This window comes from Pleurodeles waltl, chromosome 9 (genome assembly GCF_031143425.1).
Source record: "Pleurodeles waltl isolate 20211129_DDA chromosome 9, aPleWal1.hap1.20221129, whole genome shotgun sequence".
Classification (NCBI taxonomy): domain Eukaryota; kingdom Metazoa; phylum Chordata; class Amphibia; order Caudata; family Salamandridae; genus Pleurodeles; species Pleurodeles waltl.
Genome location: NC_090448.1, coordinates 503,363,618 through 503,391,048, shown reverse-complemented (window position 1 = coordinate 503,391,048; position 27,431 = coordinate 503,363,618). Strand labels below are relative to the sequence as shown.

The 27,431-nt window shown below is 45.9% G+C and overlaps 1 protein-coding gene across 9 annotated transcripts in view; it reads left to right on the top strand.

Moving 5' to 3' along the window:
- Positions 1-27,431, top strand: part of SYNE2 (spectrin repeat containing nuclear envelope protein 2) — a 1,823,309-nt gene that overhangs the window by 366,691 nt on the left and 1,429,187 nt on the right. For all 9 annotated transcript variants that reach the window (XM_069207355.1, XM_069207357.1, XM_069207362.1 and 6 more), the window contains exons 33-34: positions 18,456-18,614; positions 19,246-19,407. In XM_069207355.1, the coding sequence (XP_069063456.1) occupies positions 18,456-18,614; positions 19,246-19,407 (321 nt within the window). The remainder of the gene's footprint in view (positions 1-18,455; positions 18,615-19,245; positions 19,408-27,431) is intronic.

Genomic DNA, 27,431 nt, shown 5'->3' with positions numbered 1-27,431 from the left:
TTTTGGAAAAAGAAGCACGAGGAACAGCCACATTACTAAATGCACAAAAGGTTGCTGCATACATTTCCTCGTGGTACATTACACAGCTGTAGTGTACAATACACACTGGAAATTTACCCAATGAGGTAACACTTACTAACTAACTAGTAGAAAGTACTTCAGTTAGGTAGACTTTTGTGCAAAACTCTGGATTTTTGTTGGATAAACGGTCAGGTGCAGTTCCTTTGTGGCCGAGTCCCTCACGCTGCTACTGACACACCCACACAGACACTCACACACCCACTCAGAGAGACACTCAGTCACTCAGACACTTATGCACCCACTCACAGACCCATTCAGAGACTCTTACTCAAACACAGACCCACTCAGACACTCATGCACCCACTCATACACCTACTAGACATTAATCCATCCACTCATAGAACCACTCAGGTTCACACAACCGCTCACAGACCAACTCAGAAACTCAAACACTCTCTCACAGACCCACTCATAAACTCATGCACTCACTCACAGACTCATGTACCCACTGACAGACCCACTCAGATACTCACACACTCACTCACAGATTCACTTAGACACTCACACACCCACTCACAGAACACTCAGAAACTGGCACACCCACTCACAGACATACTCAGACACTCACGCACCGACTAACAGACCCATGTAGACACTCTCACACCCACTCACAGACCTACTGAGACACGTATGCACTCACTCACACACTCACTGTCAAAGGTTAGAGGTTACAGTTAGGAAATAACATTTAAAAAACCTTAGAAATTCACTTAAAAAAACCAAAGGTTACATGGACTTTTATTTAGGAAACAACTTAAAAAACCTTAGAAATTCACTGAAAAAAACAAAGGTTAAAGGGAAGTTATAGTTAGGCTCACATTTCACTTGTACAATACCAGTGAAATTCAGCAGTTACAGTTATCTGAGCTAACTATAAATTATACTCCTGCAATGCACTGCTTATGACCTTCCATATTACATCACTCATGACATGGTCAGTGACATCACTCATGACCATCACTGATGACAGCTCATGTCAGCCCTGTGGCCAACCCCCATTGCGCCAAAGACCATGCGTAGTGCGGGATTTGGTGCATGTATGGCTGCAGGCCAGGTCCTGTGACCAACCTCCACCACGCATGGCCGAAGGTTCACCCATCATTAGCCATTCACTGCTGATTACCCCACATATTACAACACTCATGACATCTTTGATAACATCATTGATAATATCAATGTGATATTTGCAGTAAAATTATTGAGGCGAAAACTGTGCATGGCAAGGGTGCGAGTTATAGTTACCTTGGGGCACGAATTATAGTTACTTCAGCTATCGTAACTGTAACTGCTGAATTACTATGGTTTTTTGGCAAGTAAATGCAGAGCCTAACTATAATGTTCCTCTAACTTTTGTTTTTTTTACTTGAAATTCTATGTTTTAAAAAAAGTCAATTTCCTACCTATATTGTCCCTGTAACCTTTGTTTTTTTCAGTGGGAATATATATACATTTATAAAATCATATATATATATATATATATATATATATATATATATATATATATATATATATATATAAAGATTCTTTTATATAGACAGAGCGTGTTTTGTTTTGCCAATAACTTTGGGTTGTTTGATTGTTTGATGAATCTTCATGAAAGTTGAGCTGCTGTCATTAAGTTTTTGGGTGCAGAGAAAAAGGGGGGCCCCAAGACACTTTTTCCACATTCTACATCAATGGGATTTAAAAAAAAATTTAACACGACTACTGCCCGAGCTACTGAACGGAATTGCACTAGATTTGGCAGAAAGTTACCTCTTGGTCGAAAAAGCATGCTTTTTGTGATTTGGTGTAAATCCCTTCAGTAGTTTTGGAGATATTAAAGTTAAAAAATATAGATATTTAGGAGACCAGATCCTCCACGGATCCAACTATCCCTGTGCTGATATCTGATTGGCTGCCAGCACTTCAACAAGGAAGTGTTGGCAACCATCTTGGGACTTGGCTCTAGCGGAGTCCCACAAACAAGTGAAAAAAAGAAAAAGGGCCAGGGTAGGGTCCTCAGAGCCCCTAGCCTTGGTCTAGGGTTCCCTCAAGGACCCCGCCAAGGCTAAAAAGCATTTCTTTTTAAATGTTGTGAAAATCAGTGGATCTGGATCTGAGAACTTTACCGATAGTTAAAAAAAGGCAGTCTCCCTCTCTTTTCTTTTCTTTTGACTCTGGGTGGGTCAGATCCCAAGGCAATGGGGGATTTAAAAAGGAGGGGGTGCTCGGGGCCCTCCGCCTATAGGTTTGTATTATCCCCACGGACTGCCACCTCCCCAGGGAGATCAGAGATAAAAATGCAGGGTGGGTGCGTGCCCCTGCCGCAGCCCCAGGGACCGCCACCTCCCTGGGACAAAGATAGAATTTTATGCAGGGGCACGGAGCCCCCCTAGCCCAGGCACAGCCAACTTCCTGGAGCAAATGTTGAATTTTATGCGGCCTCCTGCATCCCCGGGGACCACCACTTCCCCAGGGCAATGATTGAATCATATGTGGGGGGCGCATGACCACCCCCACAGCCCGGGGACTACCACCTCCCCAAGCTTAAATAAAAGAATGAAGGGGGTCTGTTGCAGACCCAGGTACCACCAACTCCCTGGGGAAAATCCAATGTTGGAGGGCCCTGGGGATTGTCACCACACAGGTCCGGCTCCTGCTATATCCTTGTGTGCCCATACCCAGGACATAGCTGTTTGTTCTTGACAGCTCCCACCAAGCAAAAGCAAACATAACTCTGCTTTCTGCAAGCTGGAGCTGTCAAACTACTCCTGCTTGCAGAAAGCGGAGTTTTCATCTGTTTTCCTGCACTCAAATATGTGTGCAGGCAAACAGATGAAAACATTGCTCCCGCAAACAGGGAGCTGCTATTTAAAGCTCCTGCTTGCTGGCTCCCACAAGAGTTGGGAGCTGACTAGGATAATGTGGGAGTCTTTACTCACTCTCTCTTCCATCCCATAATGGCTTGGAAGAGAGAGAGAGAGAGAGAGAGAGAGAGAGAGAGAGAGAGAGAGAGAGAGAGAGAGAGAGAGAGAATAATTGTTATTGCAATGGTTTCTCCATACAATGACTTCGAAGTGTCACACGAGCCAGATGTTTGGTCCGAATTTTATAGTTATGTTTTGCTGCACAGCATAACAGAGTTGACTGTGTCCTGGTGGTAAAGTACTTGGACTGTCACTCTGGTGGTTAAAGGTTCAAATCCTGATATCTCATGTTAGTGTGTCTGTTTAGTTAAAAGTTTCTTTATCAAGAATTCCTAGTGATATAACATTTATGTCATTTTGCCATAAAAAATCTTTTGTTTGAGTGTCACCTGTGATATAGTGGTTTAGGTGTGGAACCTTCACAGTGAAGGTTAAGGGCTCAAGTCTAGGTGTGTCACTTGTCATGACACTACTTTAATTTATTTTTTAACATCAAATATTTAAGGTACATACCGAAAGGTGATCTCACTATTTTTACTTGTCAATTACATTTTTCTTTTTAGTTTGCTCTAAAATATATAATTCTAACTATATCATTGATTAAAGTTTAGAAAATCTCTCTGGGTGGTGGTTGGTAACAGGGAGTTGGCCAGGGTTGGGTGGTTATAGGGGTTGGCAGCAGGGCCTGGTCACAGGCCGCGCCTTGCAGTGATTCTCTGCTGCTCACGGCCGATGGCCGTGCATGGTGGTGGTTGGATTAATGTATTGTAATTTAAATTACTTTACGTTTTAAAAAAACATAGAAATTCTCTTAAAAAAACAAAGGTTACAGGGACGTTATAGTTAGGAAATAAATTTAATAGAACCTTAGAAATTCACTTTAAAACCAAGAGTTACAGGAATGTTATAGTTAGCTTCTGAATTGACTCGCACAAAACGAGAGAAATTCAGCAGTTAGAGTTAGATTTATTTCAAGTAACTATAATTCGCACCCTAAAGTAACTATATCTCGCGCCCTCGCCATGCACTGCTAATTACCCCAGACATTATTGCACTCATGACAAGTTTTAAAACATCATTAAAAATATCATGGAAACATTACCAGTCAAATTATTGAACTGTGCTTGCAGGGGTGTGAATTATAGTTACCTTAGGGCAGGAGTTATAGTTACTTGAAAACACTCTAACTATAACTGGTGAATTTGTATGGCTTTCTATGAGTAAATTCAGAACCTAACTATAACGTCCCAGTATATATATATATATATATATATATATATATATATATATTTGTATATAGTGGCGGTCGGTACTAGGTAGCTATACTTGGGCCATCGATTCCATAGATAGGAAAGGCTTGGTTTGTTTTGCTAATTAATTGGTTCTGTATGACAAATCTTAACCAAACTTCCCAAAAAGTATTTCTTGTTTGCCTAGATTATGCATGGAAAGATTTGGGGTGATCTCTCAAGTGGGGCTGAAAAAGAGAAGGTCCCAAAACACAAAATCCCCATGCATTTCCATAGACCTTTTTAAAAGTACTACTTCAAGAACTGCTGAACAAAATTATTTCAAATTTGGCAGGAACCTAGATGTTGGTCCAGAAAGCATGTGTTTTTGTGGTGTTAATCCATTATGTAGTGTTAAAGAAATTAAAAATCAAAAATATTTGTATATCAAGATGGTTGATTTTGAGGGACTCTCATGAGAGTCCCTCAGACCCAATTTTTAAAAATAGAGCATTGTCATTGTGCCAGGAGCTTTATTCTCTTGGCAAATTGGTTTACATGGGAGACATACTACTGCTGGAGCAAGCATTCTGACTGGCTGCTCCAACATGAAGAAAAATATTGCAGGCAGCCTTTACAGACTTGGGAACTTAGCCCCCTGTCCTGTGATTAATTAAAAAAGGGAGCAGTGTAGGGGTACCCTGTCTCCTAGGCCCCTGCAAAAATAAAAGACCCAGATGGTGGGCCTGGGGGTCTTTACTTATACATTTTGTTGGGGGGCTCCTTTCCCTAAGCCAATAAGGGGTTTGGGAAATGCTAATTTAAGGAGAATGGCACATATGCCTCCCTTCCCCGAGGCACAATTGTGCCCCCTGGGTACCCCATCCCCTGGGACCAAAACAAGATAAAAGTGGACAAGGGCATGCAGTCCCTCTTCTAGAGCCACAAGTGGGCCCCTGGTACACCATCGCTTGGGGCATGATAATGCAAATTGTCCCAGGGAGCCAGCCTGGGAACACTGTGGTACTCAGCCCAAGAGAGTGCGGTCATAACCTTTCTGCACTCTCCAGGGCAGGGAATAAAGCTCCCACCTGGGGGGGGGGAGCAGTAGAAAAATATTCTCCCACAGGGGCAGGAGCAAAGGAAAGGTGCCGACTACTGCCAACACCAAGTATTGTGCTGGTGGCGAGCCAGCTGGGGCCGCCAAGGCCCTGGGGCTCCCCTCATGGCCCCCAATATGGTAGTTTGGGGCTACCTTGTGCGGAAACTGGGACACCCACTAGAGGCCTCTGAGGAAGATGAGATTCACAGGGCTCTAAAGGCTCAGGGAGGGGGGCCACACTTGCCCTCAATTTAATGAAAAAGACCCCAAGTGGGCTCTTGGTGCCTCAGGAAGTGGTGGCATGCACCCCTCCTCTTTAAAAAAAAAAAGCCCAAGGGATGGTGCCACTGGGGCCACTAGTGGCTTCTGGAGGGGGGCTGCCCCCTCCCTCCCCTTATAAAAATGGTGTGCTGTCCCCATGGCCTAGGAAGGCTCAGGGATGGGGGTGCACATCTCTGTCCCCTTATAAAAAATAACATATTGGTGTCCCAGGTGGGAAATGGGACACTCACATTAATTTTTATTTTTTTTAAAGTGAATAAAAAATGAGTGGCAGGAGCCGAAGTAATGAAGCCAGTTTCCGCCAGCACCCAACAAGCATGCTGGATAGGAACCAACAGGGGCCACAGTGGCTCTGGGGCTTCCCCTGCAGCCCCCAACAGAGGTGGTGTTGTGGGTGCCTTAGGAGGGGACCAGGTCACGCACTCAACAACAAAATTACCAGCTCTAGCCGGCACACACTAAGGACACTGAGTGGGGTGCTGGCAGGGGCTGCAGGGGCGTGGTGCTCCCCAGTGAGCCATAATGACTGTTTATGTTGTGGGTGCCCCGAGTGAGCACCAGTGTACCCACTTTAAAAAAGAAAACTCCGGCTCTCACCAGCACCCACTATGAATACCAACTGGCAATCTGGCAGGTGCTGTGGGGGCCTTGGGGCTTTCCTCATGGCTCCCAACATTTAAAAATGGTGTGGATGCCCTGGGTGGACACCAGGGCACATAAATAAGAATATATATTTTTAAAAGAATAATAAATGAGCAGCAGGAGCCGCTCATTTATTGTTCACTGGGAACAATTGCCCCAATAATGTCCTGCAGGGACTTTTCTGTTAGATTTGTTGAAGATTGTTGATACCCCTAGAAGAGGCAAGGGTACTTCCAATCATTTTTTTTAATGTTGTGGGTCGGCTACTGGGAGAACAGCAGCCTCCAAGCAATATTAAAAAACACAGTAAATATCCTGGGTCATCGAGTTTTTTAAGCTCTCTGAGCTAGAACTGTATGCTACAAATATTTCAGTCACTTTTATTAAGCCTTGCACTGTGTGAATTTATAGAATATACACTTGATTATAATTATTGGTGACTTTTTGACAAAGACAAACGTACAAAAATCAAAGATTAAAGAGATTCTTTAGTTAAGTGAAAATGTTTGTTAAAACATACTGTTTTAAACTAACAACACCCCTACAATATCTATGTATATTTATCTACAAGTACCTAGATGACATATATATTTATATGGTAATAATCATATAATAATTTCATTATGTTTGTAGTTCGAATCTCTAAATAAATATTCAACATAGAAAATGGATAAATAATAATTATATTTACTGTAAATTATAATTGAATTTTGAAAGTTAATTATACATATTTGATTAGTAACATTATATTAAAATAATTAATTTTGTCTTTTTAATGAATTATTTTTAAACAACAGTGATTAATTTAGAACTAAATTATGTACATATACTTTTTTAATTAATTAACATAAACTTCTAGACCTTTTTACTTTTTTAACTGGCTTGTTCTATTTGTCTGTCTGTCTATCTATCTATCTATCTATCTATCTATCTATCTATCTATCTATCTATCTATCTATCTATCTATCTATCTATCTATCTATCTACCTATCTATCCATTGCAACAATACTTCCTGTGTCATCTGCCTCTATCACAAAGGAGGCCAGCACGTTCATCGGGTCGAGAGCCCAAAAATATTCACTCCAAAGCTACAACTCGTGGCAATAACATGCTTCTAGCGAGGAATACATCCTTGCCAAAAGTTACAGCTTTGGAGTATATATATATATATATATATATATATATATATATATATATATCTATCTATATATATATATATATATATATATATATATATATCTTTATAGCTATAGGTGGATAGATATACACCCACACACATGTGCACATATATATTTTAATAATAACTTATCTGTAAAGTAGAGTACTATCATTATAAAGGTATTAAAATGTGCCTGCAATGTGGTGATTCCCGATGTAAAGTCTTTTATATTATTATTATTAATAGTTTTGATTGACTGAAGTTCCTCTGTAAGCAGCCTTCCCTCGAGGGGGCATATTCGGGGAAATCAACGTTACTCTGGCCCTCTGCCAGCCAAGCATGTTGCAGCTGGGCATATTTGAGGTATTGGTTAGAGCTCATATGACAGTCTCTCTGCAAGAAGGAGAAGGCCATCAGGCCGCCATTTTCTAAAAGATCATCCACTTGTGAGTTTCACAGCAAATTCCAGGGCTTAAATCCCTTGAGTTTCCATATTTTTCATATCCATGACCCTTCCCAGAGTGGAGTTGCTAGCGTAACCTTCCTTGCCCAGTCAGTGCACTCTGTAGCCTTTTTCAGGCCCTTTATGGATCTGCATTGCCGGCAGAAGTCTCTGAGTGTCTTGTCTGCCACAGAGAGAGTGGGGGTATGATCGAGCAGTGAACTGTGTTTGTTCCAGCCTCTATGTTGATTGATCTTGATGTGCGAAGGCCCAATCTTAATGGACACCAGATGAGGCACCCATCTGTAGGCTGTTTCATCTGGGAGACCTATACCACCATTGTAAGGGTTACGTTGAATGGTCCTGAGCGCTATCCTAGTATGCCCCCATCCCACAGCAGGGTCCGTAGATCCCGCTCAGTCTTAGTAAAGACGGTATTGAAAACACAGTAGTATGGATTTTGTAGCACAAAAAAGCTATTTTTTAAGTGCTATCATCTTAAAGACCTCTGCCTTTCTAAGTAAAGTGAGGAGTAGTGTGCGCCACCGTTCCGCCTCTTCTTGAAACCCAGATATCATTCAGCATAGGTTGCTGGATAGGCATAACTCCATGCCCAGGTATTGAAATCCAGCAGTTTCCACCCGGAGTGTACAGGGAAGAATGTGAGCATCCAGGGACCCAAAGGGGGTGACAGTTAACATTGTCTCCGGAATGTACGCCACAGGAGTCAAACCCCTGTAGGATAGCCGGAAGTGTGGTGGGCAGGTCCGTGACATAGAGCAAAATATCGTCTGCATAGACATTTTCTCGTCCCTGCTCTCAGTCTCAGAAACGACAAATGTTGGGGTATGAGTGGATCCTGGCTGCCAGTGGCTGGATCATAAGAGCAAAGAGCAACGGAGACAAGGGACAGCCCTGACGGGTGCCCCAGTTGATTGGAAAGGCTGAGAAGGCACCCTGTTTACCTTTAATGCTGCAGTCAGGCCTGGTAGAGCAGCTTGACCCATTGCTGATATATGGGGCCAAAGCCAAACCTCTACAGTATCTGGTGAAGATAGGGCCAATGTATTGCTTCAAATACCTTCAAACACCTTCTCAGCATTAATACTAGAAAGACATTGGGCATGCTTCAATGCGGACTTCAGACATCCGATTATGAAGGCAGCGTAAGTTAAATCGAGTGGACCTACCGGGCATGAATCCAGATTGGTCTCTATGAGCGGAACAATGACTGTTAAGAGTCTGCGGGCAAATATCGTGGCCAATATATTGGTCTCAATATTGAGCAGGGAGATGGGATAATATGAGCCACAGCACGTCTCTGGTTTGCCCTTCTTGTGGATTACAACAATGGTGGTACATTGCAGGCCAGGTGGAAGGCTGCCCTCATCGCGGGCTTCCAGAAAAAGAGCCAGTAAGTGGGCACTCAATAGGCTGGAGTAGCATTTGAGAGCTTCTGCCAGTAGGCCGCTAGGCCCCGGAGTCTTTCCGGGTTTTAATTTCCTGATCACCGCCTGGACCTCTGCGAGTGTGATATTTTCCATTAGGAGCTGCCGGTCTTCAGCAGGGACTGTTGAAAAATCTACTTTGTCTAAGTAAACTGTTAGGGCAGCCATGTCTGCCAGTGGTCTGGCACTGTAAAATGAGGCATAGAATTTCACAAAAACCTCCACAATGTCTCTATCAGTCATACAGGGAACTCCATCCACATCCACCATGTTGTTGACCCAACCTGTCACAGTTTCTTGTCTGCTCTGCAAAGCAAGCAGTTTTCCTGCTTTGTAGCCAGCATCAAATAAACAATGCTGCATTGCCATCACCTGCTGTTTTACTGTCCTGTGTGCTAGGTCTTGGTATGCCCTCTGCATCACCTCCAGGTCACGGAGGACCTGGGGATCAGTCTGGGCCCCCTGGGCATCCTTCATCTCTTTCAGCAGTTGCTCAAGACCCTCCACCTCTGCCAGTTCTTTATGCTTCTTGTGGGCCAGAATATTTTGTACCCTGTCATGCAGAACTCATTTATAGGCCTCCGAGAACACAACCATTTGTTTCCTGGAAGTAAAGTTCTGTGTCAATCCATATTACCCGATCAACACCAGGATCTTTAAGGTCCCAGGTGTTGAGTTCCAACCTGCAGGTCTACGGTGTCCCCTCCCCTTGACTGTGATCCAGAGAGGCGAATGGTTGGAGATGCCACACGCCAAATATTCTGCTCTGCCCAATTAAGCCACCTCCTTTACAAGGGCAAAGAAATGTTCAATTTAGAGAAGACCTTATGCGTCCCAGAGAAGAAGGAATAATCTCTGGCTTCAGGGTTCCTTCTGCACCACAGGTCGGAGAGACCAAGTGAGGCCTGTATATGTGCCAAGAGAGTAGCCGTGGAGGGAAAACCACTGTCCAGCACCAGGGCCATGACATCGTTGAAATCTTCACCCAGAATATGTAGCATCAAGTCTATCTGCAGAAGACTAGCCACCACCTTCTCCAGTACCGGGGCAATGTAAACGAAGGGGCTCATACACACAGCTCAGAGTGGTCAGTATTTGTCTAGCTGGGTTCCTCTGAAGTTCAGAGATGAGGGTACGCAAAACAAAACCTAAAGTGGCTCTTAGTGCAGAACAGGTGATCTATAACCTGCATTTTACACTGCTCTTCAGCTTATAAAGAACTTGAATCAAGCTCTTTCCATTTCTCCAAGTACCATGGCCGGATTGGATATTTATGCCGTTGGCGTTGTTCCCAGAATGCTTGAGCCAATGGAGGCCAGTTTTTGAAAGTCAACGGCCTCCACTATCTCCTTTGTCACTTCCTCCAGCCTTCAGGGTTTTATCACAACTGGCACAGCAAGGAGGGAGAGAGAGAGAGGTCATGGTGAAGCAGAGAGTGAAAGGAAAGCGAAACAGAGGATAGAGACAGATCAAAGATAGATGGATAAGAGAGAGAGAAGAGGAGAGGGAAAGATTATGGATTGACAAAGAGAGGTAAGTAAGGGTGCAGTGCTGAGTTAAACATTTTTGCTAGGACTGCCTTTAGTTGTCAGTCCGGCCCACCTGAGTACAGACTCAGCAGACCACCAACAGAGCAGATACTCCCTGCTATTAGCTGATGTCTTACAGTGCCCCCTCATTTGCTTTGGTAGTGGTATGAGAGCGCTTTCTGAATCCATGTGTGAGACATAACAGAAGAGAGTGCAAGATTTCAGGCAACCTAGGTCTTGCACTGCTTTTACTCAAGACTTCAGTTCCTTTGCACCCTAAGGCCCGTATTTATAATTTTTTAGCGCTGGGGCGCAAACGTACAAAATACAATTGTATTTTGTAAATTTGCGCCGCTTTTTCATCAGAAAGCAGCGCAAATGCGGCGCTAAAAAATGATAAATATGGGCCTAAGTGTGTGATACTGGTGTCCTTCTTGGTTTACTTTTTACGATTAAAGGCAGCACATTTTCCCTGCTCACTGTACTATATGGCTTGAAAAATCTTGGAATGGGCAGTAAACGCAATACACAAAGGCTAATTCATATAGCCATTTGTGTGTTTAAGTTGAACGTATGTGCGCAAACTACAAGGAATTCACAAAATCTTACCTTGCAATAACAGACGCTTTTATTTTACAAATCGCACATCAGTTTAAGATTGTGTGGGAGTACATCTCACGCAAGGTGTTAGAAGGAGCTGGTCAAAGGTGTGGTTTGCATTTCAAGATTGTGAACACATAAACACTCTTGAGTTTGAGGATATTTATAAACTCTTCTTACCACATTCTTACCCCATAAAAATGGTCAGAGATTTAATCCTGTGAAGGGCAAGAATAAATCCCTTTCTACAGAGTGAATGGAAGTAGAAGACTTTGACACTTCAAGTTTTTGCAGGGGAAGGAATTTTCCCACAGTAAAAATATGTTCTCAGTAGAGAGAAAAAAAGTACTGCCACGTCAGCAGTCATAATTGTACTACATGAACAATTAATTGTGCCAAGCAATACCAACACGCAGGTGTAGACGGCAATGACAAAGTTTTTATGAAGTATTCCTGGAAAGCCGCTGGATATTTCCAATCATCCCCTGGAAAGTATTTGGGAATTGCATTATGTAATTTATTTTCCCCTATGCTCTGTCAAAGACCTGAAGGTGCAAGTGTTTGACTTTTTCGTGAACATCTGTATTATGCATTGTTTGAGATTTGAATACACATAAATATCACAATTTTTGTGTGTTAGAAATGGGGTCTTTGGTTGGCAGTCAGATTACCGCCTGTCCAAGCAAGGACCCTTACTCTAGTCAGGGTAAAAGAGAATCATCCTCAGCTAACCCCCGCTCACCCCTTTGGTAGCTTGGCACGAGCAGGCAGGCTTAACTACAAAGTCTAGTTGTAAAGTATTTGTACCAACACACACAGTAACTCAGTGAAAACACTACAAAATGACACAACACAGGTTTAGTAAAATAGGAAGTATTTATCTAAACAAAACAAGACCAAAACGACAAAAATCCAACATACACAAGTCAATTTATTCATTTTAAAAGCAAAAGAGTCTTAAATCCTTGGGAAAACAGTAAAAACACTGTTATCACTGAAAAGTACCTGGGTAGCGTCAAAATAACATGCACAGGCAAGTGTACGTCGGAAAAGGCTGGCGGTGTGTCTATTTCTCACCTGCAAGCGAGATCGTGCGTCATTCTCCGCCTCTAGTCGGGTCGGCGTGCGTGGTTTTTCCTCTCTGCAGGAGAGCGATCCGTCGATCCGGGCAAGCACTCGGGTCTGGGCAGGCTTTACGTTGTTTTTCCATGCTCAGCAAGTTTGCATCGAAAATACTGCTGCACTGTATCAGCAAAACTGCGCTGTGTGGGTTGCAACGTTATCAGCCTCTGTCAGCGGGTGTTGCGCGTCGTCTCTCCAGCTACGTGCATTTATCTTCCAGCCACGGTGCCGGTGGAGCATCGATTTCTGCTGCAAAGCCAGCAGCGCACCGTTTTTCAGCCGCGTTTTGGAAAGTGCATCAATATTTTCCCTGCATGGCGGTCTGTGTGTGGATTTTCAGTCTTGGTCTGCAAGCTCCACCTGTCAGTGCCCCAGGAACTGGACAGAGCACCACTTGGCAGGGCAGGAGTCTCAGCAGAGAGTCCAGGTGCTGGCAAGAGAAGTCTTTGCTGGCCCTGAGACTTCAACAACAGGAGGCAAGCTCAGGACAAGCCCTTGGAGATTTCTTCACAAGCAGGAATGCACAACAAAGTCCAGTCTTTGTCCCCTTGCACAGGCAGAAGCAGCAACTGCAGGATAGCTCCACAAATCACTGTCACAGGCAGGGCAGTACTTCTCAGCTCTTCAGCTGTTCTCCAGGCAGAGGTTGTTTTTAATGTCCAGAAGTGATCTAAGGTCTGTTTGTTTTGGGTGCCCTTCCTATACACATTTTGGCCTTTGAAGTAGGCTTCCTTCAAAGGAAAGTCTCTCTTGTTTGTGAAATCCTGCCTTGCCCAGGCCAGGCCCGGACACACACCAGGGGGTTGGTGACTGCATTGTGTGAGGGCAGGCATAGCCCTTTCAGATGTGAGTGACCACTCCTCCCCCCCTCCTAGCACAGATGGTTCATCAGGATATGCAGGCTACACCCCAGCTCCCTTTGTGTCACTGTCTAGAGAGAGGTGCAAACAGCCCAACTCTCAAACTGACCCAGACAGGGAATCCACCAACAGGCAGAGTCACAGAATGGTTTAAGCAAGAAAATGGCCACTTTCTAAAAGTGGCATTTTCAAACACACAATCTCAAAACCAACTTCACTAAAAGATGTATTTTTAAATTGTGAGTTCAGAGACCCCAAAGTTCACATGTCTATCCGCTCCCAAAGGGAATCTACACATTAATCATATTTAAAGGCAGCCCCCATGTTAACCTATGAGAGGGATAGGCCTTGCAACAGTGAAAACCGAAATTAGCAGTGTTTCACTGTTAGGACATATGAAACACATTAGTAGATGTCCTACCTTAAACATACACTGCACCTTGCCCAGGGGGCTATCTAGGGCCTACCTTAGGGGTGTCTTACATGTAAGAAAAGGGAAGAATTAGGCTTGGCAAGTGGGTGCACTTTCCGAATCGAATTGGCAGTTTACAACTGCACACACAGACACTGCAGTGGCAGGTCTGAGCGATGTTTTCAGGGCTACTAATGTGGGTGGCACAACCAGTGCTGCTGGCCCACTACTAGCATTCGAGTTACAGGCCCTGGGCACCTCCAGTGCACTGTACTAGGGACTTACCAGTGAATCAAATATGCCAATCATGGAAATCCAATCAACAATACAATTTACATAGCGAGCATATGCACTTTAGCACTGGTTAGCAGTGGTAAAGTGCCCAGAGTTCAAAAGCCAACAACAACAGGTCAGAAAAAATAGGAGGCAGGAGGCAAAAAGATTGGGGATGACCCTGCATAAGGGAAAAAAGTCCAACAATGTGTATTCAAATCTCAAATAATGAGCAATACAGAGTGCAACTGACATCTCTTTGTATTGTCTGACTAGTTGGAAATTACACAATCTCATTATGAGATTGCCACAATGTGGTGCACGGATAGCAGGGGACTGAAATCTTTGATTCTGGTGGTATCGAAGCCCCCAATTTCTGCAATTATGGGTCTTCCCCTGGAATGGGGAATAACTTGTCAGACATGAAAATACCAGGTCTATTTACATGCATTTTTCCCCAAAAATTTAATTTTCCACATACTCAGGGCAGGCGAAAAGTGACAGCAAAACTACTTGATGTAGTGATGAGGTGGTGGGTTGAGGCAGGCTTCAGTCTGTCTGGGAGGAGCATTGCCTGTTCCACCGTGCTGCTACAGTGGTCAAGCATGGGCCAAACTAGTCAGTTGTTTGCCACCCCTGCTTCTGCAGCAATGAAGATTGGTGTCTCCTGCCTGGCATTATTGTGTCTAGAGTTTGCAAACCCATTAGGGAACTTGGAATTGTGGGTGGCAGACTTTCACCCCGAGTATAAATTCTGCGGCTGATAATGAGGACTGTGGTCTCCAGATTCTCGGCTCCTGATTTCTGCACCATGGGCCCTATTACATATACAGTGCACTTTCCCTGTTTGCGCCAACTTCAAATAGGAGTGCCATGTACAAACAGGGAAAGTGCACCGTATTACCTTATATGCACTGCCCCCAGGGAATAGCATTCAAGGGAAATACAGAGCAGCTCCTTCAGAGCCACTTCATGTTTCACTGTGCAGGCGGAAACCCTTCTGCACTTTAAGGAGGGAAGGAGATCCCCTTGTAGGCAGGTGTAGTGCATGACTGCACCCACCTGCAAGGGATGACCCCCTTTCTCCCCTGCAGAGGGCTAACTTTAGCAGGTACTTTGAAAGTGTGCCACCTTTTTGTGGCAGACTTTCAGTGCTCCTCCTAAAGGCAATTTTGCCTCTGCGGTCACGTCTATAATAGGACGCAAGCCCAGAGGCAAAGTGATTCCTCATTTTCATGGGTCCATGCCCCCATGCAAATGAGGAAACACCCTCTAATAATAGGCTGGCACCACTTGTGTGCCAGTGCTATTGGTATAACAAAAGGGTCCGTACAAGTGTTTGTGGCCCCTTCTATAATATCAAAGTGCCCTGGGCAAACAAAGTGGGTGCACATGCCCCTGTGCCCGAGGCACTCTCTGTAATACTGTCTCAGGTGTAATCAGTTTGAATGTAAATAAGGCGAGTGGCCTAAAATGGGAGTCAAAGATCAATCATCTCAGTGGGCATATTTGAGACTCAAAGCCACTGAGTCTAATTTAGCTAAACTGGGACAAAAATTGAGCAACACCCTGGGCATATTTGACCAGTACCACAGGGACAAAGTGACACAGAAACACATCACTAATTCAGGGGAGCTATAACTCATCTTCTTTAGGGGGCATATTTGGCCCACAGCTTACAGAATAATTGAATGCAGCTACTGAGCATGCTTGAGCAGCACTGTCAGTTTAATTTTCAGCCATAAGGACCTATACAATCAGAACCACAAGGCACAACTGAGCAGCACTCGAGACAGGAGTACAATACTGATGGCCACAACCATACATACGTCAGTTCCTATGTTATTAAAGAAGCACATCCTACATCTGAGATTGTATTAGTGGTATTAAATGGAGTCCAAGCAAAGAAGAAAAAATATTGCAATAGTAAAATGATAAAGTAACAACTCTTATAGACTCAGTATATTTTCTGAATATGAATGACAAGATTACAAAGTAGAAATGCACATTTGAAGCAGTGGCTATGCTTCACCAATTATTTTTTGCATTTGTAAGAAACCTTCAGTTACAAGAATCCCATGTTTGTTTTAAAGAAAATAGTTGGTACTGGAAATAGAAGACAGCTAAAATCATGCAGTTGATATTACAATATTTTAAAATATTATAGAAAGATAATGCACACATTGCTTTATGCTACAATATGTATATCAAATGTGCAATTAGTGGAGCAGTAAAGAAAGCTTCATCACTTACTGTTTAATAATTTATCTAATGATTTCTGCAGTGCCAGTACAGAATGTTTATATTTTCTTTGTTATGGCCATGATGGTGCACACACAGCTCCATCAATGTCTCACCTTTTTTCCAAGAATTACACTAAATTGGTTCTTTAGTGCTCTTCACCGGTATAGCAAACATATTACCATAGGTAGAGTGAATGGAAAGTGCACTGTATTGCTAGCATTTCTGCTTTATAGAGAGGCCACATAGATCCTGACATGAAATGGAATCACACTTCAGCATGTAGGGCAAGATGTAGGTAGCATTTTTCATGGTGCAAACTGCGAAAATCGCAGTTTGCGCCATGCAAAATGCGCATCCGAATGCTCGTTCCCATTTTGCGAGTTGGTACCGACTTGCAAAATGGGAATGCGACTCGCAAATAGGAAGGGGTGTCCCCTTCCTATTTGCGACTCGCACCGCAATGCTAAATTGCTTTGTGACCGCGAACGCGGTCGCAAAGCAATTAGCAGTTACCACCAGTGTCACACTGGTGGTAACCCATTCGCAAAAGAGAAAGGGTCCACATGGGACCCCTTCCCCTTTGTGAATGTTGCCAGAAATGTTTTTCAGAGCAGGCAGTGGTCCAATGGACCACTGCCTGCTCTGAAAAAATGAAACCAAATGGTTTCGTTATTTTTTTTGTATTGCAACTCGTTTTCCTTTAAGGAAAACGGGCTGCAATACAAAAAACAAATACAGCTTTATTTAAAAAGCAGTCACAGACATGGAGGTCTGCTGTCTCCAGCAGGCCACCATCCATGTGAGTGCAGGGAATCGCTATGGGGTGCAAAATGCGACCCACCTCATTAATATTAATGAGGTGGGTCTTTGCGACCCCATAGCGATTCGCAGACGGTGTCTGAGACACCGTTCTGCGTCTGAATTTGCGATTCAGAATTCGGAAATTGCTACATCTGGCCCCTAGTGTACTTACTAAATGAATACTACAAAGCTATCATGATCTTCATCAATTAAGAAGAATCTAATTTAATGATGTAAAGTCTTGAAAACCACACCACCATTAAAGGTGTAGCTCTTCAAATGAAATAAGGGTATTAATGTGGAAGATTTTAATGCCCTGCTAAAAACATACATGATAAGCCTAAATGCAAAGATAGGTTCAAGAAGAATCCCCAGAGTCACAAAAAGTACAGTCCGTGGTTGACATCATATGTGGACAGGTTTTCTAGAGCTACAATTAGCATTGTGTTGCATTATGCATAAACCTGGAGGATATAAAACAAAACAGAGAAACTTAACATTATCAAAAGCCTTTTCAGGAAAAAAAATTCTCAAGAGACTAGATAGCTTTCCAAAAGAATGATTCTGAATTTCCTCAGCAGCCCATCAAGCAGAATCTGAATGACGTCTGCTGGATGGATCTTGTGGCAAAGAACTGGGAAAGCCAAATCAAGTCCAAAATCATGGAAGTAACCAAAAGTCCAAAGTTAGAAGACCCAATGCACATTCCACAAAAAGACTTAGAAGCAATTATCTATAATTTGTAAACCAAAAACACACTTTTAAGAAAATGTGTTTTGTGGTAGCTAGCATGAACCTGATAGAGTAAAACTACCAGAAATATGCAGGTAGAGCACGATAACCCCCAAAATTCAACAAGAACATAAATCAATCAACCTCTGTAACATTTTATTTTTCAGTCCACCACTTAATGACTTGGCAGGCTAGACTGTGTGTAGAACAATGAAAGTAGACAATTGATGAAACTGTAAGGGAATTGCATGTACTTAGAACACATATAATTAAACAAGGAGGAGAGTAACAAAACACCAAATTGCAAGGGTGTCAACCATGTGTTTGAATGAAAACTGTGTTTGGATGAGAACACATCTGTCAAAGATTTGTAAAGGATGTATCTTGACTGGGTCCCTAAATACAACACATCCGATGGTTCCTTAGGCAAGACATGTACTGTAAACTGTAGAAGAATATAGAGATGACCCAAGCATGCAGACTGGGCTCAATGTGTCATCTTATCAAAGTATTCTTCTACCCAAACTTCTACCTGCGTAACTATTTACACAGTCAATTTGTGTAAATGTATTTCCTCTATTTTGCAGCTTAAAACAGAGAAATCAGAGTTAAGTCATCACTCCGAAGAAGTTGACAAGATTAATAATATCTGTAAAAGTCTGCAGTTTCAGGTGAATAAGATGGGAAGCTTTGAGGAGCCACCCTTTGAGAAAGAAGCACACATGATTCTGGACAGGTGGCTTGATGTAAGTATGAAAAGTTCTCTTTAGCTTTTTCTTTCCTTCTGATGACTAACACATTTAGCTGTGGTGACATTATAATCCTGGAAAATAAAAACAGACATAGTTGGATGCAACATCAACTCCGTGTGTCATAAGGACTAAAAACTACCTTTTGTGATACCAATATCCCACCACACTCCCCAGGTGTCATAGCTACGACAACATTGGTCTCAGGCAGATTGTGCTGCTTGGACTTCCAATGGTTGGGAAGGTCAATTTTAGACCACTTTCTAGAGTGTCTAACAGTTGCACTCTCCTTGGAGTCAGTATTTCAGCAGCACTCAGCCTACCCATATAAGGGGTTCCATTAAGACACTGACATTTCTGACGCAGGCCATGTGACTGCCCTGGAAAAATTGTTGATATAGTGCTAGAAATATAATTTCAGAGTGCCCTCGAGCACTCCAATGTGAGGAAAGACCTGGACCATGTGTGATAGTCTATCACAGATGAGCATATGTTATTTAATACCACACTTTTCAATACTACATATACAATGATAATAGGCAACCGATAGGCATTTTCAAACTGTGTTATTGCACGCAGTGTGTTGTTTAAAATATATAATTATGGCTCATATTATATCTATTTATAGATAAATGAGAAGATGGACAACAATAGTGAAAATCTAGAGCGAGCATTAGTGCTATGGGATCAACTCCTGAAGTTAGCTGATAACATCGATCAGTGGGCTCAACAGAAGCTCTCAGGTGACAAAGACCAACCTTTATCTATGGAGGAGGTTACACAACTACAGGTATGTTCATTGAACAATCTCAAGGTTTCAAGTGTGCGCAGGAAGCTGTTGATAGTATTACAAACTTGTAGGAACTGGTATGCAACTTAATTAAAATTATTCAATCATTATTGGCAATGAACACCAATATTCTCATTTTGTTTGCTCAGAGGTCATGGTAGAATATGTTTACATTACATGGTTGGCATGTGTTCACCTTACATTTGGCTGCACCCAGAGAGGAAGTAAGGAGACTTTAACAAATCTACCACATACGCTTCCTGGCTTACATAAAAAAAAAAACACAAAGGTATGGCTGTCTTAGATAAACATTCCCACAGAGAATGTGGAAGTAGACCAAACAAAAATAGCAGGAAGAGTGGTCCTCTTAGTAACGGGTACATAGGATAACTAATTACAATGTAAGATGACTTACAGTACTAGTGGGCATTACCCTTTGTTAGATGTATGGACCGATGAACCCTATGATAAAGCAAGCCAGGCTGTGTGGGTATGAAGGACCTGCATCTTTAGTTATTTTTGGAATTGCACGATTGGCACACAGAATAAACACAGATCACAAGAGAACAAAAGACCAGGGAGAGTTACACTTTTTTGTGTATCCTGACAATAATACCACCATCCCCTCATTAAATACCATAAGCTAAGCAAAGGTACTGTCTTTTTTATCATTATTATCTGAATTGTAATTAAATACCAGAGTTGCGAATGTCTATTTCTGACCAAAAGCCAAAGTATTGCAACATTAGAAGAGTAAATATTTATCCTTGTTCTGATGTATGCTCATGAAATAGGTTAAGAGGTAATACAGTTTTTCAAACTATTAAGGATGCAAAGGTAGCTTTACCTGTTCTTATATGTTTGGGAAAACCTTTGAAGATTCAGATGTAGGAGTTAAAATAGTTTGATATGTTTGGGTGTGTTGTTTATACTGTTGTGTATAATATTTAAAGTCATAGAAAATAGTACATTCATAATATAATTTAGAATATTATAAGTAGCTGGATTATCTATCTATGTTTGATGGCAGAATTTGGTCCCACTTTGCAGAGTGGTTACTTGAACCATTGTGTGTAGGGAATATCAAAGTCATTCCTTTTGGGTGGAGGCATGTTGTTGAGCAATATAGTGCGATGCACAACCTTGACACCCATTGAACAAGAGTATATTTTGATTTGTCATATGTATTGACCTCAAAACTGGGATACAAGAGTACTGAAAAGGTCAGTGGATATTGAGTGTACACGTAGAGACAAACTAGCTTAAAATGTAAGCTTTGAGACTTTTGTTTCTAGAGACTGTGGGGGTCATTCTGACCTCGGCGGTAAAAGGCGCTTACCGCCGGTCAGAAGACCGCCATAACACGGCCGCGGTCGCGGTAAACCGCCACGGTCATTCTGACCCGCTACTTGAAAACCTCCAAAAACCGGACATCCACAAAAGTCCGCCACACCAAAGGTCAGCGAAAAAATGGCGATGACCAAAACTCCACCGTCACGCCAACACAAATACGCCCATGCCCTTACGACCCACGAATCCACGCAGCGGTCTTTCAACTGCGGTATTCTATTGGCGGTACACACCGCCGCGGTCACAATACACACACCCTTACAAAACACAACCACATTGGACAATTTGAAATACACACACCTGATACACATACACACACCACTCCCACACACCCAATACAATATAAAACACACACCCACATCACCCACAAACCCCTACGACCACAATTGCGAATTAAGGACAGAGAGAGACAGCACTGCTTAGAGTAGACCATCACACAGAGGCAAATCACAACATCACCCACACAATTACCACGCACAAAACACCATACACCACCACACACATCACACTCTACAACACATACAACATCCCTCACCTCATCCACACCACCCCATGGCACCCCAAAGACACCCCAGGTTCACTGACGCAGAACTCAGGGTCATGGTGGAGGAAATAGTTCGTGTAGAGCCCCAGCTCTTCGGGGCACAGGTGCAGCACACCACAATTGCTAGGAAGATGGAGCTATGGCAAAGGATAGTGGACAGGGTCAACGCGGTGGGACAGCATCCACGCAATCGGGATGACATCAGGAAGCGGTGGAACGACCTACGGGGGAAGGTGCGTTCCATGGTATCAAGGCACAACATTGTGGTGCAGAAGACTGGCGGCGGACCCCCACCTACTCCCCCAGAATTTACAGCATGGGAGGAGGAAGTCTTGCACATCCTGCATCCTGAGGGCCTCGCAGGAGTAGGCGGAGGAATGGACTCTGGTAAGTCAATTCTTAACTACTTCTTCCCACCCCCACCCCACCTGCATGCCAGCACATACCCCCACCCCCACCCCCACCCCAACAACTCCTTGCAAATGGCTCACCATCACAACCCACCCATACCAACACCAAGCCCTGCATGCGACCACAAACCATGGACACCCATCACCAAAGCATGCCCACTGCACACACACATCACCCCCACAAGCCACCCTCACAAGAGCCCCCACAAGGGAATGCCTGCACTTGGGTACACGGCCACCCACCCATCACACGAAATGCCACACACAGAAGCAATAACCATACCCTTATACCCCTGCAGGACCCGAACGCCACCACACCGCCACGGAGGGTACAGAGATGTCCATCCCACCCCCAGAAGAGGCCCCCAGCGATGACAGCAGCTCTGTCTCCCTGGACCCAGATGACCAGCCCGGCCCATCGGGGACCTCTGGACAGTCGGTTCCCCACAGACAGCCACAGGCTACACCAGACCTAACCCCCTCTGGGAACACCAGCACAGCTCCCACCCAGCGGGCCCATGCCTCTGTCTCCAGGACACGTCAATCAGCGGTGTGTCCGCCACTACAGGGCACCCAGGTTGACCCACCACCCCAACAACCACAGGGACCTGGGGGCAGTGGTAGTGGGCACACCGTCCAGGGGACAGAGGCCCAGGGAAACAGGGGAACTGGGAGGGCTACTGTGCGACAGGGGGGGGCAGGCCCAGGGAACCCACTCTCCAAGAGGCCCTCTCCTCCATCATGGGAGCCTACCACCACTCCCAGGAGACGATGGCTACGGTACTGGCCAGGTTCCAGGAGATCCAGGCACAGCAGGAGGAGCGGTACATGGGGTTCAGAGAGGAACTGAGGAACATTGGTTCCGCAATGGGGACCATCGTCGTGGCCCTTAACCAGATAGTCACCATATTGCGGGACCATGTGGCACCCCAAAGGGCCCCTGTCACTAACCCAGACCAGGAACAGCCTACCACCTCCGCCGGCGCTAGTGGACAGGAGGCCCCCACACAACAACAGGCCACCAGAACCCCACCTCCTGCTGAAGAAGAACCACCCCGCAAGCGGAACCTGAGATCTCACAAGAAGACAGAGTAGGATGCCAAGACCCCCGCTAGCATAAGATACCCCCTGATGTCATCCCACTGTCCCACATTGTCACCCTGTCCAACCTTTAACTGCCCCTGCTCCATCCTTCCACAGGCATATGGACAATGCACCTGTGAGACTGAGAACTGGACTCTGCCATGGACATTACTCCACCCCCACCCATCACCGTTTTACAATCATGTACCTATATCTAGCACTTGAAATAAATCACTTATTGCACTTAAAATAACAGGAGTCTGCTTGTATTCTTAACAAATGTATTACACATAACGGTGCAATATTGTTCAGTTACATTGTGATGACAACATACCAATGTCAATAAGCTTTAGTCCATGGGCAAACAAAGCAGAAGTCACGCAGTGGGTCATACAGCTCTGAAAAGGGAAGGGAAAGTCACAAATCAGTTAACAGGAACTGGGGGGAAACACAGACAGTAGAGAGGCAGGAGGCCTTAAGTAAATGTAAAATGGCGTGGGTGATTCTTACCTGTGTGCTACTGAAAATACTGTTGTATCACTGTATCCCTGTTGTCCGTGTCGTCCCCGTCATCTTCCTCCTCTTCACTCTCCACAGGCTCCACAGCTGCTACAACACCACCATCTGGACCATCCTCCTGCAGGAAAGGCACCTGGCGTCGCAAAGCAAGATTGTGAAGCATACAGCAGGCCACGATGATATGGCACACCTTCTTTGGTGAGTACATTAGGGATCCACCTGTCATATGCAGGCACCTAAACCTGGCCTTCAGGAGCCCGAAGGTCCTTTCTATGATCCTCCTAGTTCGCCCATGGGCCTCATTGTACCGTTCCTCTGCCCTGGTCCGGGGATTCCTCACTGGGGTCAGTAGCCACGACAGGTTGGGGTAACCAGAGTCACCTAATAGCCACACACGGTGTCTCTGTAGCTGTTCCATCACATAAGGGATGCTGCTATTTCGCATGACATACGCGTCATGCACTGACCCAGGGAACTTGGCATTTACATGGGAGATGTACTGGTCAGCCAAACAGACCACCTGGACATTCATAGAATGATAACTTTTTCTGTTTCTGTACACCTGCTCACTTTCTTTGGGGGGGACCAAAGCCACATGGGTCCCATCAATGGCACCAATGATGTTGGGGATATGTCCAAGGGCATAGAAATCACCCTTCACTGTAGCCAAATCTCCCACCTCAGGGAAAACAATGTAGCTCTGCATGTATTTCATCAGGGCAGACAACACTCTGGACAAAACCTTAGAAAACATAGGCTGAGACATCCCTGATGACATGGCCACTGTTATCTGAAAAGACCCACTTGCCAAAAAATGGAGTACTGACAGAACCTGCACCAGAGGGGGAATCCCTGTGGGTTGGCGGATGGGGGACATCAGGTCTGGCTCCAGCTGGGCACACAGTTCATGTATAGTGGCTCTGTCAAGCCTGTATCTAAGTATGATATGTCGTTCTTCCATTGTCGACAGGTCCACCAGCGGTCGGTACACGGGAGGATTCATCCTTCTCCTCGCAAGTCCCAGCGGACGGTGCCTAGGAAGGACAACATGGAGCACAGAGTCAAGCAACCCACAGGTTCGTTCACACAGCTTGCACAGTAAACGAATCGCTATGCATTGAAAGGCTTGTATGAGTGGCAATGCAAGGCCTAGGCCTGTGTGACGCAGTATAAATTATGCCATGTGGGCCCTTGAAATGGTGGCTGCCTGACCTGTGAAGTGTGACAGTGGGATGTGAGGTCAATGCGCTGGCGTGGCACACCGTGGCGGTAGGAGGTCGAAGACTCCGGTGCTAAGCCGCATTGGTTAACATTGAACCCTATGGGTTTCAGTAGCCAATGACGATGTGCGCCGGCGGTCGCGGTACGCACCGCGGCGGTATGCCCCGCCGCGGGCGTGACCGCCATTTTCTATCTGATTAATCACTCGAGACCTGATCATCCACAGGAGAGGACCTATACTGCAAGTGCTGCTGTGACCTCGGTCTGGGAGATACAATAGCTGCTGAGACTGGGGAAAGGGCCCCTGCCTTCACTTCAGAAGAATTGGAGAAACTTGTTGATGGGGTCCTCCCCCAGTATGCGCTACTCTACGGTCCTCCAGACCAACAGGTTAGTACACAGGGTGCACGTTGAATGGGCTATGCCTGTGTTGAGTGGTGTGGATGTAAGATGGTGGGGAGGTGAGCGAATGAGGAGTGCAACGCACGACAGATGAGAGCATGTGCCACATGGCAAGGTTGGGGAGGGGGGGCCACTCACATTGACCAGGCAGAGAAGTGATGATATTTCCTTTCCCACCCTGTACATGTCACATAGGTCAGCGCCCATCAGAAGATCGATATTTGGCGTGCCATCGCCAAGGGCGTCCGGGCCCTGGGGGTCCACAACAGACGGGGCACCCACTGCCGAAAGAGGTGGGAGGGCATCCGCCGCGGGACCAGAAAGACCGCCGAGTCTCTCCTGGGGATGGCCTCCCAACGTAGGAGGGGTGCCAGCCGCCAATTGACCCCCCTGATGTCCCGGATCCTGACGGTGGCCTACCCCGATTTGGATGGGCACGTGAGGACATCACAGCAGACACAAGGGGGTGAGTATCAGCACATTCAGCTATCATTGTGCGCAGTGGAGGTGTCTGGGTGGGGGAGGAGGGCTGTTGGTATCCCTAGGCCAGGGCGCATTCTGTAGGCTAGGCCCCTCCGTTAGGCATGGCCCTGTGCCCCGCCCCCCACCTCTGTAGGGTGCCAAGTACAGCTATCCATGGTCCGGCCTCACCCATGTGTGCACTTGTCGTCCGTAGACCTGTAGGCCTAGTCACAATAACTGAGTAGTGTACCCCGATTGCGCGGCCTAGTACTGGGGGCTTCTGTCTCAGTCCTCTCCGCCAACGGTGTTGCCAATGCATGCACTCAACCTGTCTTCATTTCTCCCCCCCCCCCATTTTCTTTGTCTTCCTGTTCATGTGTGCATTAGCATCATCAGGCGGAGGAGAAGTGGCATCGGCGCACGAGCGAGCTGCATCTCACATGGCCCCGGAGGGCCATGCAACAGACTCTGAGTACACCAGTGAGACGGAGGGCGAGGGGAGCTCCACAACGGGGACCTGTGGAGACGTCAGCGACACCGACACGTCCTCGGAAGGGAGCTCCCTTGCGGTGGCGGCCACATCCGTGCCCACCGCCACAACAGGTACAGCCGCCACCCAGCGCAGCAGCCCCGCCCTCCCAGCAGCCCCTCAGCCTTCGCTCCGTGCCCGCTCGGCCAGGAAGCCGGCCATCTCCTTCGCCCCAGGCACCTCAGGCCCTGCCCCAGTTACCCCTGCTGCCCTCAGTGAGGAGGTCATTGACCTCCTGAGGACCATCATTGTTGGGCAGTCTACCCTTTTGAATGCCATCCAGGGTGTAGAAAGGGAGGTGCATCGGAGCAATGCATACCTGGAGGGCATTCATTCGGGTCAGGCTGCCCATCAGCGATCGTTCAACGCTCTGGCCTCAGCACTGACGGCAGCCATTGTCCCTGTCTCCAGCCTCCCTCTTCTAACTCCCTCCACCCAGTCCCAGTCTCCTGTTCCTCTGCCTATCCCATCCACACCATCAGACCAGCCTGCACACACCTCAACACCCAAGGGCAGCTCATCCAGACATAAGCACCACAGATCACACAAGCATTCACCCAAGCAACATCCAGATGCAGACATGCCAACGGTCACTACCACCTCTGTGTCCCCCACCTCCTCGTCTCCCTCCTCCCTCCCTGTGACGTCTCCACTCACACCTGCATGCACACCACCATCAGCCAGTACTTCTATCACCAGCACACCCTCCAGTACAGTACGCACACGTGCAGTCACCACCCCCACTGCCATTTACACGTCCCCTGTGTCCTCTCCCAGTGTGTCTGTCACCCCCTCTTCCAAACCACACAAACGCAGGCAGCCACCCACCCAACAGCCATCCACCTCACGACAGCCTCCGTCACAAGCACCTGCACCCAAAGACAGCACACTTGACTCTCCTACAACCACATCCTCTTCCTCCACTCCCATAACCACTACACCTACCCGTCCCTGTCTTTCAAAATTGCTTTTCCTATCCAACCTTGACCTCTTTCCAAACACTGACCCACCCCCTCCATCTGGTAAGAGTCCAAAGAGCACCTCAGCCACCACCAGCCCTGCATCTACTATGACCATAGTGCAGGGTTATTGGAGTCCACCAGCTCCTAGGGCAGGACATCGACCAGCAGCAAGGGGACAGCCAGACCACCCCCTGGGAAGAGGACCCAAAAAACTAAGGGCCGGCGCGACAAGCCTGAGACGGCTGCCACCAAGGACAGTAGCCTTGCCCCGTCACCTGCCACATCATCAAAGGGAGGCAAGGGCCACAGAGCTTCAGCGAAGGAGGGCAAGGGCAGCAGAGCGGAGAAGTCAGGCAGCAGGCGAGCTGACCAGGAGGGCCCCACCAGCCCCATTCCGGGTGTGACGGATGACACCCACGGGCCCAGGACTCCATCACAGGAGGGCCCCGCGACCGCAAGGTCGGGTGGCGACTGAGCGGGAGGTATTGGCCAGGTCTGGCTCCCTAGAAACACAGGACAGGCACCGCTGAACAGGGGCCGCC